Source organism: Homalodisca vitripennis, chromosome 2, assembly GCF_021130785.1.
Source record: "Homalodisca vitripennis isolate AUS2020 chromosome 2, UT_GWSS_2.1, whole genome shotgun sequence".
Taxonomy (NCBI): Eukaryota; Metazoa; Arthropoda; class Insecta; order Hemiptera; family Cicadellidae; genus Homalodisca; species Homalodisca vitripennis.
In genome coordinates this window covers 71,845,058-71,861,338 of record NC_060208.1, presented here as the reverse complement: position 1 = coordinate 71,861,338, position 16,281 = coordinate 71,845,058, and the positions used below count along the sequence as shown (strand labels likewise).

Here is a 16,281-nt window from a genome sequence, read left to right as displayed (position 1 = left end):
TCTATTATTGCACGTCGCTCTCGACTTCCCCTCGCATATTCCTCTATTCTCTCCGCCTTCCACCTGGCATGAGTATTCCGTCCGTGTAGCCACGTTTTTTATTATCCCTCACAAAGTTTTCTGGACGTATTTCATATCGCGTGAAAGCCTCAGGGACCACACGTTTTTCATGAGTTTCCACCCCCTCTTCGTTCCAATTTGAGATCGAGTTGGGTGTGCTCTTGAGGTATTAGGACCGATGATTAATGTGTTTTATTATTGGAGAATTTGTAAAATTGTCGTTTATATCAAAATAGTGAGCAATTTGATCAAGCCATAGTGAGATGTTCATACAGTTTACAGGAGTTGTGTTTCTTCAGGCCCAATATATTATCAACTGCAGTAGTATACATAAATATTTTTGTGGTGTAAGGTAACTATGGTTTGACTTTATATATTCAGGAATATTTTTAAAGAAGTATATCGAGAATTAAGTTCTCCTCCCCCCCTCCGCACTGAAATTATTAATTTAAAACTAAATTGAAGAAAGACTTATTTGCATTCCAGGATATTGTGTATATTTTCTGTTGTCAATAACATTTTCTAGTATAATAATACAAACTAACTAAATGCACATCACTAAAAGTGTAATTTTATACGGTGATGTTTTCTTCCAACAGATGGAATCCTAGACACGCTCTGTAATCCTTCACGTCTTCATAATAGCCAGAAAATTAAGTTGTGATTCTTCCGTATTTCAGAAGGAAATTTTAAGACCAAGTGGCTTAATTTATATGTTTCATTATTCAAGTAGTCTTGTTTTACTATCAACATTACACATGTTTCAACTAAACGTAATAGAGTGAAAACATAGCAAAATATATCTCCTGTTACACAACATGCATGTACCTATTATTTAGCCTATATGTGTTTAATATACCATTTATGCTCTTAAAATATTTTTATTGTTAAACAAAATTGGAAGGAACATCTAGAAAAGTGTAGAAAAAAAACAAAAAATAAATCGAAATTTTGCGTGCAATTAAACTATGTGTAGAGAACTAGAACATTTAAAATGTTATTGTATATGTGGGTTATATGCCTCGCATGTCCATGAGAGCAAGCGCTAAGAATCCCCTGGGTGCGGTTGATAGCGGCACGACACTGTAAATTATATTAACTTTGTTGACGTCTATATCTATTGGCAATAGGTTCATTTTCAAACCAGTGTATTAATTAATGTATTGCATATATAGTATTTAAATATTTGAGTAAATTTTTTTGTGTTTAATTTTTAACACTATGAAGTTGAAAAACAAGGAAACTATGGTCGCGTGTTAGGAATAATATTTGAGAACGCAAGATTAAATCAAATTCTTGATCATTAATCTCCCACTCAGTCATTTTGTAAAGGTAGAGATTAGGTAGAGCACTCCCTTAAGAAAAGTAGTTCCTTTCAACCATCACTAACCCGCTAGCCACCCTAGATCTCCGGAAGATGCTACATTACCCCATAACTCACAGACTACCGCACGTCTCGGGTTCCAACCCCGCGGCAAGGACGACGCTTTCTATCTTCTACTCATTATACAATTAATGCCACGTCTCCCGATAGTTTATGAGATGGTAACTCACGAGCGCTACTACAGTGGGGCCGCGGGCCGTGAGAGGTATAGAGCGATCACACCGTGAAGAAAGATGATGGAGCGGTCTGGAATAGAAAGCGGGACCCGCCGTCAACCCTCCGGCACAGGGAACCAAAAATGGTATGCGTCTGGGTACGATAATTTTCGATAAATTAAGAAGGATCTATAAGAAAAAGGTTTGAAGCCTAGGAGGAGTAACAGTGATCGGCTATCACGATCAACGCAATAAAACTGGATTGATGTTCTTCGTGATGTGATCACTAAATAATGCAGTCACAATAGTTATGTTGTTGTTCCTAATTGAACTTCAACAAACGAGCTTTTTCATTTATGGATATGATCTTATAATTCAGATAATGAGAGGTCGTATTTGGAGGATTGCTTTGAATAAAATATATTGGGATCGGGTTACCTGATGGCCACTCCAACACATCGGATGCCTTGAAAAAATGCCAAAATCACTTTTTGAGGCAAAGGAATGGAATTTGGCTTTTGAAACTGGGTTCCAGCAGTCTACTAATATAGAAAGGATCGGAATCTCTGTGGCTCGGTATCTATGTAAAACAGAACTCCATTGACCCTTGTATTCTGGTGGATTAAGTAATGGCTCTCATTCAATCTCAGCCAAGGCTACACCTCAGTTACTCATTACATTCATCCATCATCCCATTCGCCTTACAATGTGTATTTAGACTGCTCATTGCTCAAGTCAATCAATAATTTAATTTTGCCTATTGTCTAATGCGTACAAATGTTAAAAAATAAAACCACTATTAGTATTGTTTAAATAAACTGCCACTTTTACAGAATTCAGTAATCTCAAATCCTGAAAATAGCGATGGGTGTATAAATTTAATCTATCGATTTGTACTCGGCCAAGATGAAAAAATTGCGTATCAGATGTCAAACGTCCTCGAAGGCTGATCCTCGTGATGTCGTGACTAATAGATAATTCTGTTCTTGCAAATAAGTCCGCTAAGAGGAAATAGGTGACAATTACTTACAATCAAACATGGAACTGTATAAATGTACGATAATCATTGAATTATTCCAGATTGCATATCTTATTATTCCTTACTATTTTACAAGAGTTCTAGGTTGCAATATATCTAGCTGCGCCCTTCCCAGACAATAAAATCGTGCAATTTTGTAAGTCACTTTTTGTTACCAATTTTTAACAATCATCACTGTGGAGCTTTAAAAATGTAATTTCACCTTATAAATTCCAGAAACCTTCCTTCCCGTCTTATCACTCTGCAGTATGCTACTTGGTGTATACAGTTAACCGAGCTTCGTTTCGTTGATGACCGCGTCTAAATAAGGATGACTATATGGGGTTTTCAAAAACTACTGTTTTCTTCTGGAGTGGCCTTTCTCTCTCTCTGGCTTAAACAGTTTCTGATTTGATTCGTGCATGTTAGAATGCTTTTACGTTTTGATTGCTAGTGCTATCCAATTCCGTGACAGAATCAACAATAGTATTCATGAAGGCTAGGGACTGCCTCTCGTGTGATCAAAAGCTACCACAAAAGTCATGAGTATGCACCTTCACCGGATGCCGTTTGCGCTGACAGCATGTGTCCGGTTGATGCTGGTAAGGATCGTAATCCTGAGTGCTGCGAAGGAATCAAAATAGTAATATAACTGGTTAACGGCAGTGTTTCTATCTCAGAATTTCTATATCGAAAATAACAGATTGTCCAAAGCCCTTGTATGAACGAGAAGACCGCCAGACCTGCATGGGGTGCATCCGCAGACGTATCCCACCAGTGAGAGTTGTACTGTAAAAGTAATATTGTGGGTAGCTTTCCTCTTTTCACCTTTTTTGATAATAAGGAATGTGTCACATCCTAAAATTTCCTGGTAATGTTCAGAATATAAAATACATAACGTTAGACATCATGTTTAAGGCTTTGATTACGAAACGTATACCCCAAAAAAAATTACAAACCCTTAACGTATTCCGATTTTGAGCTGCCTAAACCCTATTGCTATACTTTTTTTTCTCGTAAAAAAAATGAAACGTCTTTTTAAAAAATCTAAATGACTACGGTAAAGTGTATCGTTGAAAAACCAATATTAAAAAGCAAGCTGGAGACACGGTTTTTCTTGATTTACGACCATCCCCCGTCAGTGTTTAATGAAAATTTCAACAGTGACGGGAATGTTTACGCAGCAGCGATATTGGAAAATTTGCCTTTGGTTACAGAAGAATGCTTTGTGCTGTTACCGTTAGCGTTTTGTTGCGGTTCGAGAACGTTTTGTGAAATATTAACGTGGAAATTAATTAATTTCGAGGAGTAAAGCCTGGTTATAACACTGCAGTTAATTAAATTTGTATTGATTTTGTTTCTTTAACCTTAATAATTACCAAATCATTGAATTTCCAGAAAATATGAGGGACATGCACATTACGTTTATGGAGATATAAATTTAATGTTTGTTGTATTGCGAATAAGTTGGTATGCAATTGCAAGTTAAAAAAATAATTTATTTTGTACTTCATTTATTTGATTCAAAATGATGGCATTTAAATTGTCCAAATGAAAAAGTCTTGAACATGATTTTATGAATTAAGACATACATTAGTTAAAAAAGTAAAAAAAAAGACATTCATGCCTATATGTTTGAATCTAAGTCATTATTGGAGGAAGTTAAATTATCAATATACTTACTATTACAATACTGTTCCCATGCAAGTGAAACTTAGTTATGTAGCCTAACTACATTCAATTCAGCTTACAAGAATGCGAAAAACCCATAAAGTTCATTATAGTAACCTGTCAACTAAGTGAATTTCGTACCTCTCTAAGTGAAGTTATTGCTATGAAATTTTTATACTTTCAATTATTTTAGATCGATTTCTTTTCTTTCTAAGTCTGCTGAAATGGATAAACAGACGTTTTGAACATACATTTTTTGAAATTGTAGTGCACACAACTAATTTATCAAGATTTATGCTCGTTGGTTCAGTAATTTTAATTTTAATAATGCACATTATTGTAGTTATTCCATACAGTGGATACATTGAGAGGTGAACACTTCTTTCTTCATCAACTAAAAGTGAAGCTTTGAAGTTGGACAGTAGACAGATCGATTGGGCACTCAGTCCTCCAATAGGAACTGAGCATAAAACCAGCAAATATTAGTTTACCAGAGAGCATATCAAATAAAGGAAACCAAGCATCCTCAGTGACTCAGTGTGCAAATGGATGTCTCCTCTTCAGGAAAATTGAATCATCTGGCGATGTTCACCCAGTTGGGGCGATACGGCTATCTCTCCGATGGGGCAGGGTGCAACTACTACTATAGTAGTCACCCCTCGCGGCTCGCACACCATTATTATGATGGCCAAGCCATTCACGGGTCGTGTACGCTGATGGATTATCAAATGCTCAATGCTGAAAAGTTCATTGTTACTTAAGGTCTTTGACGAATTTTGCGTTGTCTCAGTGGTTTTATTTTTTTTTGAAAGTTTAAATTGGTGTATAGTAATTTAGCTTGTGTTTTACTTAATATATTGGTCCTTAAAAACCACGAACAGCTTTTCCCAATCGTTATTTTTTTCACGATCTTCTCCAATCTCACTGCTTGGGCTCAAAATGCAACTAAATGTTTACGTTAATCCATATTAGCTCTATATCTGACCTTTAGATAACCAAAGAAAATAAGCCGTAAAAAGTGAGGATGGTCCCTTACATGGGCTATGGGGAAGCGAGCTAGAAAAACTATTTATTGCGATTTGAATCAGTAACATTTATTGATACCTTAGTAATTTGTAAAAGCTACATCATATACCTACGTGAAAACTGACAATTTGCTCCATCTTCAAAGTTCCATTCCATTAAGAGATCTATAACTCAATGTTTGATATTAATTTGTTACAGTTAGTCTTATACAACCTTAGACTTCTCATAATTGTGAGCAGCTAATCCAAAAGTACCTATGGTATTACTGCCAATCGGTCGAAAGTTCATATACTATGATGATACTACAGCACGACAGTTCTTGGTGTAAACTGTTGTATAATACGAGAACTATCACATAGACTAGTTACTGCTAATGACACCAGGAAATCCCCGAACTGCGTGAGCGTGTCCGTATTTGGGTGGTTCCAAAGAGCATGTCTCAATATGCAGCAGCGCACATCCTCAGACAGTATGTCTGCTCCGGGGCGCCAATAGACAAGACAAACAGTTTGCAGGCCCTACACACCATGTTATAAACACAGTCCTACACGGCAGGCCCACGCACAACCTACACGGAGCCCGACTCATTCATTGTCTCCAGAGTGTGTCGGCACTCACAGGTCTAGACGGCTTAATACCCACAACTGGACTGGTCCTCTCTTATCTTATCTCGGTGGTCGCTTCGAGCCGGTGCCTGCTAATCTTGCTCGACCGGGAACTGGTTTAATTCATTCGTTTCTGCCGGACTTATCGAATTTGGTGTTTTTTTTTTCTGACTCATATATTCCCGAATTTATTACGAGTAAATTTTTAGATTTGGTTGTTGAAACAGATTGTATTATATGAAAAAATCCGTATTCATTGCTTGAAAAATCGAACAGGATACACAATAGTACAATGTGTCCATATAGTAATCCACTCCACAGTTTATGAGCCTCGTGTCAACGTTAATACTAGATTCCACCCTAAATCATCGTTGCCATGAGAGTCTGGCTGCAGCTATCGCTCGACTAAATGGGGCTCCTAATTAAATTTAATCAGTCCCGCTAAAGACCGGCCTGTTGGGACGACCCCTCTGATCCCATATTTCATACAGGCGGCAGGAGTAGATGTTATCCGGCAGCGGATACAATATTTGTGAGGGGAGGGTGGAAAATTGATAAAAGATTGTTTGATACTCTCTCCACTATGTGGTGACTTGTCCCACAGAACCAAATATAATAGCGCTCAGGGGTCGATAAACCTTTCAATGTAATGTCTTGGAGTCGGGGAATCCTTTCATCGAGTTGATATTTTATCATATGATATTTTAGTACGATGCTTTATGCTATATTTATAGATACTCGTATTATTCTTTGGTGTCTATCCTAAACTCTGTATTCAGAGTTGAATACACAACTTCTGATACGAGGTGGCAATGTAAATCGGCTCTCCATATCCTAACATCATGTAATTTTGTTTCTATTCTTTACCCAGATTGAATCAGCATTTAGATACGGTTCAAAAATATTTCTATAATTTATTACGAAAAATCTCAAAAAGCTGCTTTTTTATTTTCTAAAAACAACATCGAAATATTTCGTCCTTCTGCTTATGCTAATTTAACTCATAAGGTGGCCATTGTTCTTTTATGATTTCGAAGTATCAAGAATATGGCAATTTAAAATTATAGCCTGTGTAGGCGGTACGTTTTTACCGAGTGAATATGAAGAAACCAATTAAAAATTCAATCACTGCGAGCGCCCAGTTGTTAAATGGTCTCGGATCTTGTCTGAGCATCATACCTTACCATAAACATCGGCAATGACTTAATATTCTTCGGAAACGGCAAAAAACAAATCAGTGGTTATTAAAAGAGGAGACGATAAATTCCAAATTAATGATACGATTCTCTGCCAGTCTCGAACAAAGAAGTAGGAATATTAATCTCAGCAACGCAGAAGGAATTTCAACCGTGAATTAAATCAGCAATAATTATCGTGTAATGGGCACCTATACGCAGTTCGCTCGCAGCCCGCCCGCGTTATATACACTGACGCATATATCACTGCCCGCAGCCGGCCATAGGCCACCGATACATGATTTATCCCGTGTGGACGCTAGGTTAGGTTGGTACGCGTGGGGAAGTGTCGGTATGGTAGACTCGCCTCCACGAGGTCTCAGGGGGAATTTATCGCCGCTGCAGTGGCACCACTGCTCACTGGGGAGTAGGATTATCCCATCATGTTGTATTTCCAGGGAATTGTGTGTTGTACTGTTTGAAGAGGGCGTGAATAAAATATTGTCTCGTCTCCGTCATATGCCAGTTTTTCAACGATGTTTCGCTGTCAATTTGTACTCCGCTTGTCTTAGGCAAACTGATATTGTGTTACTGATGTTCTTGATTTTCTTCATTGTCAACTATTCACTGTTGAATATTTTGTTTAAATAATCTACAAAACCCACTTAATATGCACTTTTTGTGGTAATTTTCAACTTATTGCAAGATTCACCAACTGCATTTAAACTTTAAAACTATTGATCTCTTTGAGAATTAATCTACTTTTCAATCCCTTACGTTGATTATTTACTACTGTCAAGATTCATTTAAATAAATTACCCATCAACAGACATACATCCGGATAAGAGTACTGTACCCCAGCCCAAGCACACCAGGAAGGGACTTTGTGGCACACCACATTGTTACAATGCTTTTAATCATTGAAATCCATTTACAACTGTTCCTGCCTCCCTCCTCTCTCCCCCTCTCCATTAGCATGGTGGTGGTGATGGTGGTGGTGGTGGTGGTGGTGGCACTATCTATCTGTACACCATTTGTATGCATTATTGAGACAGGGGTGTTGGCCAACCACCATGTTGTCGCTTTTAGATAGACCATTTGTATGGAGGGAGAGCCTGATTGACTTCTTGACAGGAAGTGCAATGGAATTGGAATTAGATTTATATAATACAATAGGATCATTTACTTTGTTACCATTATGAATGTTTTGTTGATTATTCTGGATAGTGTAGGAATAATGTGAGGTGTATATTAGAATATGTACAGGGCTTTTACTACATCTGAGCAATTGCAGTGACTTCTTGTTTATGATGCAATTGTTACAAAAGGTCCTCGTCACGTGGTAACGTCATCATGTTACGTCACACGATATAAGAACTAGTTCATTTGGAATAATTTACACTATTTCATATCATACAATACTTACACATTTTGGAGAGATATGGTTAGCAAAGGAAATACGTCTTGGCTTGCAAACAATAGTTTCCTCTTGTTCATGTGATATAAACAGTAGTAATTTGGTTTCTTATGTAACCATATTTCCCCCTTTCTGGTTGATCATTTCTACACAATATAGGAGTGTGCCACGCTTTAACAGGCTGACGTTGTAAGCAACATTTCATTTCATTTCATTCTCGAGATGTCCTGCGGACAGATAGACAGGCAAACAGTTTTACAGAAAACAAATATTTACATCTCCATGGCAGGTAAGAAAGAAGTCTGTCAACTGAGTTATAGGCTTCAATCACGATCAGCCAAATTCCGTTGTTGGACATGCACCATCATAGAATTCATTCTTGTCTATGTAGAAATGATGTTTCATGTTTAACTTAAAGTCTACAGATTAAATATTTCTCATCATATTTGACCACATGATAGCCTACATGCACATTGTGTTTATTAAGCTGGGTTTTATATTCGTTTTTAAATAATAAACATCTACACATATAGTTACCAAAAGGTTTTGTATGCATTGGTTAAGATTTTGTTGAATTTATTGATCCTACTATTTGTTTTGTTGCTTTCATTGTTACCAATAAGACTAACGAAAATATATTCGCTAACATATTGCCAAATCCCATGGAGTGACATGCACCATGATAGAACTCAGTGTTCGTTACCTAGAAATAATGCTTCGTGCAAAATTTCAAGTCTATATGGCAATCCGTTTCGAGATATCATGAGGACAGACCGACAGAATTGGAATAACTAATATTTACTAAATATAGTCACAAACTCAGTGAGTTTAGATTGTTTTTCGTTTTTGCTGTGAAAAATGCTTAATTAATCTTCTACCTATGAAAACATGTTTAAGATCATAAGCATTTTACTAGTCTACCTTTTTGACTATGGAATTGGAATGGATTAAAACAAACTACGCTTCTGTTTATCAGCCGGAGGGCCGAAGGTTGGGTCGGTCGAACTATATTTTACACAAGAAATGGTGTGGCGCTCCTCGCCCGGTGTGGGCAGGGGATGTGCGTAGGCAAGGCGCGATACCTCAGGCTCCTGGCGGCGCGGCGCGGCGTTACTCGGTTAAACAATATAAATACAAGGTGCTGACGTGCGTTGGAGCAGGTGCCCTATTTATTGTTCAAGAGCGTCGGATTTATTACACTGCGAACTGTTGCGGGCAGATACAGATGGAGCGTCTGGTGCACTTTTTGTCTCTAGAGATCCGCTAAAAATAGAGGATCTAGATTTGAAAAGATACAAAATTAATAGTGTCACTGAGGATGACAAAACTGCCAACTTTAATTTATCTTGTAACTTTGTGGTTCTAGTAAACCGTATTTTAGTTTTGTCAAAACCTACTTGTTAACTATTTTATGTCTATGTTTGGGTCCACCGATTCCAGTCCAAATCCTTTAATGCGTATTCTATGCATTTTATTATTTTCTCACATTTCCATACTCTCTTTCGCTTGTTAACATTACTGATTACTGTTTACTGATTGTTTAAAAATTGTTGACATTTCTTACTTGCACATTTTTCCAGCCGACTTTCTTTATTTGACAGTTTAAAATATGCTTCCTGTGTTCTACACAGTTTCAACTTTTGCTCTATTACTACAAATAATTAATAATAAATTTAAAAAAAAAACAGTGTGTAGGCTTGTTACATTTTCAGGGGCTGTAGATTACTACATTATTTCTTTACATTTATAATCGAATATGGTGGGTGCGTTATTTAGTATTAATAAATACTACTTCTTGAAAATTAAAATAATACTTATTATACTCTCGATTGTAAGAACATGTTTTATCAATATCAAAAATACCAATTTAATCTTCATAGTTGTTTTTCATCATCTCCTCTTCCTTCTCGTCCTCCTTATTCTCTGTACAGTACTTGTCCCAAGATGATGTACTGCCTATATAATTCACAGTAGTAAGTTATTTTGGTTGGTTTACATGTTTGGTTAATCCTAACATATGGCTAGTTCCATCATAGAATAGTCTCGTTGTAGTGCGCACTCATCAACTAAACATATTACACCAATTCAAACCTAAATCCCAAATCTTTGTAATGCATTGTGTTCTTCTGTATTCTTATTTACATTTCACTTCAAAGGCAATTCGTGTGTGAAAAACACACAAGAGTGAACCTGAAACAATAATACATACTCGTCGAATGCAGAAATGTGACTACCATTGTTAGTTTTCCCATGTAGCCCTCATTATTTATTTTTCACTCAAAGCTCCCTCGTAACAGACTGGTACGATACAGTTCGTCTATTTCGCTATATGCCAATTAATTTCAGCACCTGTCCAATACGGATGCGTGACAATCAACTAACCTAAATTGGCAATACTGTAATTGTTACACTTGCTATAAACCACCCCTCCCCCACACAATATCTGCTGTCCCCCCCCCCCCAAATAATGGCCAATTAACACGTAACCCTCTGTCAATTACTGGAGCTACACTGTCGAGCTTCTATTGTGTGCAATCATCATTTTTGTGAATGTTCACTTTTTTTATTCAATAGTCTGAAAATATTAACGATGGGCGTGCAAACCTCTTATTATATTCAGTCTTTACAATAGTTTTAAAAATTATATTAAAAACTTTGAACGAGCATCTACGTGCCCCCCTTCCTAGATATAATATCTTAGACGATAAAATGTTTGTTATTTAGACAACCTGTATCCTATTAGAATTATGTTCTCCTATATTACTTACTTCTTTTTCATAATTAGTTTTACTTTATTATTACTAATGGTGTTATGCTTAAGATTTATTTTGTTTTTGTGGTTAAGTTTATTATAGCATATTTGCCATTTTTGGCTTGTTCTTTCTTTCAGTGTTTACCCTTAACATATTCATTCATCCTTGCATTTTGTATGGCCTTCATTATTTTACTTGGAAAAAGTTTCTCTGTTATAATGTATTAAATTTATATTCAGGTTTCGCTTTTACTGTTTTATCTTAACACAGAGTGTGTCAAAACATTATATACATCTAAATCGGTTGATCAATTCATTTTTGTGATATTGATCTAATTTTAAAAACTAGGCATATGTAGTTCTAATTTTATTATAACTACATATTGTTTATTACCATTTTCGTGTAAATTGAATGGTTTGGTTTAATTATAATTAATTCCTTTAATAAATAAATTATACAGTTTGAGTTTAGTCTTATGAAGTCCTACTGTACTGCTCTTATAAGTGAATAACCAACAAGTATATACTGTTACAGTATTAACTGTATGTTGTACTCAGTTTGCGCTTGTTTCTACTGCAGACTTTTCTGCATATGAATTTTCACCCTCCACATTTTGGCGGCCACCGCATTTTATTGCGAAACGTGTGTCATTAACTTTCACGAACTTCCGGCTTCTCTTTATGGCTGTCTGACGCCGAACTAAGCTTTGAGACGTCGAGGGCGAGATTAAAATAATAATAAGGAAGAACATACTACTTTACCTTATCAAACAATCCACTTACTACTACAGAAAGGTTATTATCTTATACCGTAAACGTCATCAATAAAGTTTGAACTCTGTCGAATCTAATGTTACTATAAATTCAACTATAATATATTGATAATAAAATAAAACGTTTTGTTAAAAAGTTCATTTTTGTGCGGAAATTCTGTCAATGCTAGAAAATTACGTTAGAGAGTATGTAAGCACTGTTTCTATATTCAAGATCAATAAATTGTAAACAATGATTAACGTTACTGCTGATTCTATGATTTGATTGAAAATATTAGAATCGTTATAAGTTACCTTACTTCTTAGGCTTATGCGGGCCGTATCATTACAGTCTTGTGGTTCACACATCGTGGAAACATTGTCCACACGAACAATACTCGTACTAGTAAAATATTTCGGCATCCCCGTGGAGATCCACCGTTAGTTAATAACTGTTGAACCGAAACTGATGTATCGTTACATATTTACTCGAAATGTTAAATTATTTATTTCTGCTATTTGGAAATCAAATAGTGCCATAACGTTTCTTTGTTATCACGTAAAATGTAAAATGGCGCCTAAAAAATAAAATATAAGAATTTGTGTTGGTAGCTATTTTAAACGAATGCTAAGAAGAATGTATTTTACTTGTTATGTTACGTACATATTTTATACATTATAATCGGCTATTCAATAATTAAAATACATTAAATACGAATTGCGTCTAGATCGTGTATTTAAAAAAAATCAGCCATTACACTTAGGAGAGACCTGATTAATAACAGTTAAAAATTCTGGTACGCTTATACATTCGTTATTTACGAAAAAGAATACTGTGGTAATGATTTTTGGGAGCTTTGATCCATGTTTAGAAATTATGCGACTGCCACATGAGTCTTATGTGTTGTTAGAGGTAGGAAAAAACTATAATATAGCTTTTTATTCTTGGAAACATAAATCCACATGTATTTGATAAATAACAAACTCAACGTCAAAGATTCTGGTCTTTTTTGAGCAAATAATGTAATTCGTAATATTGCCAATAAAACTATTAATAAGTTAATATTTTATATTTTATTGTTAATACGGCATTTCTATAGATAACTTGTGACTATTCATAGTGTGTACATACACGCGCACGTTTGTTGCCTAAGTTTAATCACAACAGTTGACGTTGTTCCTCCATCAACCTGCAAGTGGGGAGGGCAGAGGAAGACATTGGCAATGACGTCATTGCAGCCGCGTGTCTGTCTGATTATTTCGTCCACGACACCGTGTATAGCGTACTGGGTGACACGTTTAATATTTCAATGTCACGCCTAAAGATTAATCGTTTTACAAGAAAAAAAAAGCAACTCACAGGCGTATTTTATTGGTTTTAACTGTGTGGGCATAAAATGCATAAGCTGTTACTGAAAGTAAGTAAGCTCTTTTCTCATAAAATTAATAATTTTGCTAAAACAATAATTACTCTGTTTAATTTAAAAACAAACATTCCAATAATGAAATTTTTATTTGTGTGAGGCGTTTTGTTTCCAAAGAAAACATCATCAGACCCCACAACTAATATTAAATTGGTTGCAATAATAATATACAATGTTGTACTTAAATAAAAACACGCACTTTCCTGGTTTTACTATATATTTTTATGTATGTTTTAATGACATGTTTCCTGTGAAAACGAAAGGCCTCAAATTAAAATTGTATTATTGGAGTGTTTGTTTTTAAATTAATTAAATAATTCCAGTAATAAAATATCTTATACAATGTAATAATTACTCTGTTGTGTAATTTATTTCAATAATTTACTTATACGCTATGTTTGAAGTTATGTTTCACATTATTTATTCCGTAACTATTCAATTCTATGGTGGTGTATTGTTCTAAGTTTCTTCCAATAGCCTAATCCCCTATGGTTCTATCCTAGGTCCGTTAACAATAAAACAGTTTCTTTTACCATTAATCCACACGTCCTTCTTGCGCATTGGTGTTTCGCAAGAAGGACACACCTATTAACTGTGTTTCGATGATATAGCACAATGCAACTACCATCGTATATTCTCTGAATGGTGGTAATTTTTTGGACTCTGGGACCTTTTAATCGGATTTTGTTTTAAAATAAACATTCCTAAATATAACGGCACGCCATTTATTAATATATATGAAACATATATAAGCATGGAATAGATATTATTTTACTAGATACGGTACTACATGCTCATTTTCATAGAATATTTCGCTTAACTATTAGAAATATTTACCTGGTTGCCAAAGATATCCACAAAATAGAGCATTATTCAATGTTTATATTGCATTTGTGCGTTGCTCTCTTTTGGAGTACTTCATTACCATTCATAACCAATAGAATGGTTGTGGGAGTGATTGGTAGTGGCAAGGGCTAGGTAGTTTCCAGATACGCCATTCACTCTTGTTCATGTGCATTTGAATGTTTTTAATCCTCCATTCAATTCATAGACTAGGCACAGTTGCTGTAACACGATTACTAACTTTCCTCCTTGGTGTTATGGAAAAAATTAAAATAACTGTTAAATCTGCGTACTATCACTACTGTAACTGCCTTATAGTTATTTAGATTCACGAAGCGACGTGACAGAATTATTACAAAAAAACATTTTAACAGAACCCAAATGCTTGACAAAAATATTGTTTTAAACAGCAGCTGTAACAAAATTACTGTAACTGGGTTCAAATTGTAATTGATTTTTACAAAGTTGTACAGTGAATTGGCGTTTGAAAATTTCGTTATTTGCAAAATGATCAATTAATTCTAGTAGTGGGATACACCTTTGTATTTAAACTTTCTTGGATAATTATACGACGGAAATTTCATAATTTTATATTATATAAATGTATTAGCTACATAATATAATTTATATATAGAGGAGATCTAATTGAAGACTCATTACAAAATTCAACCTAGTGTTTTATAGATAATACATAGTCTTTTTTATTTTTTTTATTACATTGATCGTAGTCAAATGTACAGGCATCCTTTAATAAGTACAAAGATGCGAAGACAAGTTTCAAAGACTTAATAAGAGCCATGGATGTTGTCTATGTGGTCTTCTCCTCCAAAATTATGTCCATTATACGGTAGTTCTTATGTTGTCTATGTAGTTCTTAGTCTTGAACTGGAGTCCTCACAGGCTACGGCACCTCATTTATTACAAAACAGTTTTTGTTTGAATGCGTAATGAAATGTAAGACGAAATATATGTAAAATAAACTTTATTACAAAATATTGTACTATTTTTACCTACAAACTATTTTACTCAGTACTCGTGACCAGAGCTGCTGAAGTCCTCTTGTCCCCTGTGGCTATCTTCTTCTCCACCATAGTGATGACTGTAGCTCTCGTGTTGGTGTTCGTGAACATGAACTGGAATATGAACTGGCACCTTCACAGGGTATGGCACTTCCTTCTCCACTGGGTAGGGGACCTTCTTCTCCACTACAACTGGGTAAGGCTTCTCAACAGGGTATGGCACTGGCTTCTCAACTGGTACCTTTACAGGGTAGGGGACTTTCTTCTCCACAGGGTAAGGCACGTGCTTCACAACAGGTACGTGATAGGGGACAGGTCGAGGGACAGCCACCTTGACTGGGTAAGGGATCTGTTTTTCTACAGGGTAGGGAACCTTCTTCTCGACGTAGACCGGGTAAGGCTTGGATACATGGTAGGGGACTGGCCTGGGCACATGGATCTTCACAGGGTACGGGATCTTCTTCTCTACCGGATAAGGTGCAGGGATGTACTCCTTGACCGGGTAAGGCACTGTCTTCGTCACGTGCACCGGGTAAGGCTTCGGCACGTGGACGGGAACCGGCCTCTCGACGTGAACCTTGACAGGGTACGGCACCTTCTTCTCCACGTGAACTGGGTACGGCACCTTCACTTCCTTTTGAATTGTGATGGTCTTCACCTCATGGTGATGATGATGAGAATGCCCGCTGAGATGATCCCCACTGAAATAATGTCCGCCAGACTCGTAGATTCCCCTCTTTTGGTGACTCTTGTCATCGACCTCGGCTTCGGAAGCGACGGCGACCACAGCCACGAGAAAAAGAAGACCCCTCATGTCTGCTAGGATCTGTTCGAATGATACTGGGTACTAAATTATCAGGCTTTATATACCTGGAGTATATGGAGTAATTGGCTTATGCAACGTACACACGATACACAGCACATTCTTTTTGTACTAATTAATCAGTATTGCACGTATGTGTTACATTCCATGATTATAT

General features: G+C 36.2%; 2 protein-coding genes across 3 annotated transcripts in view; one reads left to right on the top strand and one right to left on the bottom strand.

Moving 5' to 3' along the window:
- Positions 1-16,281, top strand: part of LOC124354151 (roundabout homolog 2-like) — a 430,871-nt gene that overhangs the window by 373,941 nt on the left and 40,649 nt on the right. The gene's annotated exons all lie outside the window — the stretch shown is intronic.
- LOC124354153 (proline-rich protein 4-like) lies at positions 15,308-16,120 on the bottom strand. Its single transcript, XM_046804404.1, has one exon. The coding sequence runs from the start codon at positions 16,113-16,115 to the stop codon at positions 15,309-15,311; it is 807 nt and encodes a 268-aa protein (XP_046660360.1). The 5' UTR covers positions 16,116-16,120; the 3' UTR covers position 15,308.